Source organism: Propithecus coquereli, unplaced genomic scaffold (assembly GCF_000956105.1).
Source record: "Propithecus coquereli isolate 6110/MARCELLA unplaced genomic scaffold, Pcoq_1.0 Scaffold6, whole genome shotgun sequence".
Taxonomy (NCBI): Eukaryota; Metazoa; Chordata; class Mammalia; order Primates; family Indriidae; genus Propithecus; species Propithecus coquereli.
In genome coordinates this window covers 13322777-13323486 of record NW_012151951.1, presented here as the reverse complement: position 1 = coordinate 13323486, position 710 = coordinate 13322777, and the positions used below count along the sequence as shown (strand labels likewise).

The 710-nt window shown below is 38.2% G+C and overlaps 1 protein-coding gene across 1 annotated transcript in view; it reads left to right on the top strand.

Annotated features, from left to right (window-relative positions):
* Positions 1–710, top strand: part of ZW10 (zw10 kinetochore protein) — a 65110-nt gene that overhangs the window by 54277 nt on the left and 10123 nt on the right. Inside the window, exon 10 of the mRNA XM_012659145.1 lies at positions 365–534. Coding sequence (XP_012514599.1) covers positions 365–534 — 170 coding nt within the window. The remainder of the gene's footprint in view (positions 1–364; positions 535–710) is intronic.

Below are 710 nucleotides of genomic sequence, written 5' to 3'. Positions count from 1 at the left end.
GTAGTTAAATGTTTCATTATATAAATGAAATAGGAATTTGGAGAAACCTGTATTTCCACAGACATATCAGTGTAAAATTTAAAGGGAATTATTATGCACAACTCTGCTAGGTTTCCAGTACAGAATTGACTCAGGTAAACGTCTTGATTCCCTTAATCTTTCATTAATCACTGGGATAGTTTTATAGGCTAAGATCTCATTCAAGCAGAACAGCCTCACTCTGATTGGAAGTGGGAGTGATGAGATTGCATCTTGTTATGTACAGCATTTACAAAGTAGACAATTATTAAAGCCTGGAAATACATTAGAGGAAACTTTAATAATAGGTGGTTTCTTTCTTTTTCTACCCTTCCTCCCTGCCTAGGGAGAACCTTCAAAAACTGCCCCAGTTGGCTGCCATTCACCACAACAATTGTATGTATATTGCTCACCACTTGCTGACTCTTGGGCACCAGTTCAGATTACGTCTTGCCCCCATTCTTTGTGATGGCACTACTACTTTTGTGGATCTTGTACCTGGCTTCAGGAGACTTGGTAACTGATACCTTAAATGTGGGAAAGTATAGATCAGGCAGCTTGTCAGCCGAGTATCTTTGTAATTTTTGAATGAGAGAGAGAGAGGTAGAAATTAGATGGCGGTCCTGAGCTGTATTGGAAATTGGAAGGGCATTTAATTTGCAAGTGTTTCCACTTATTTAATTTTATAAAGT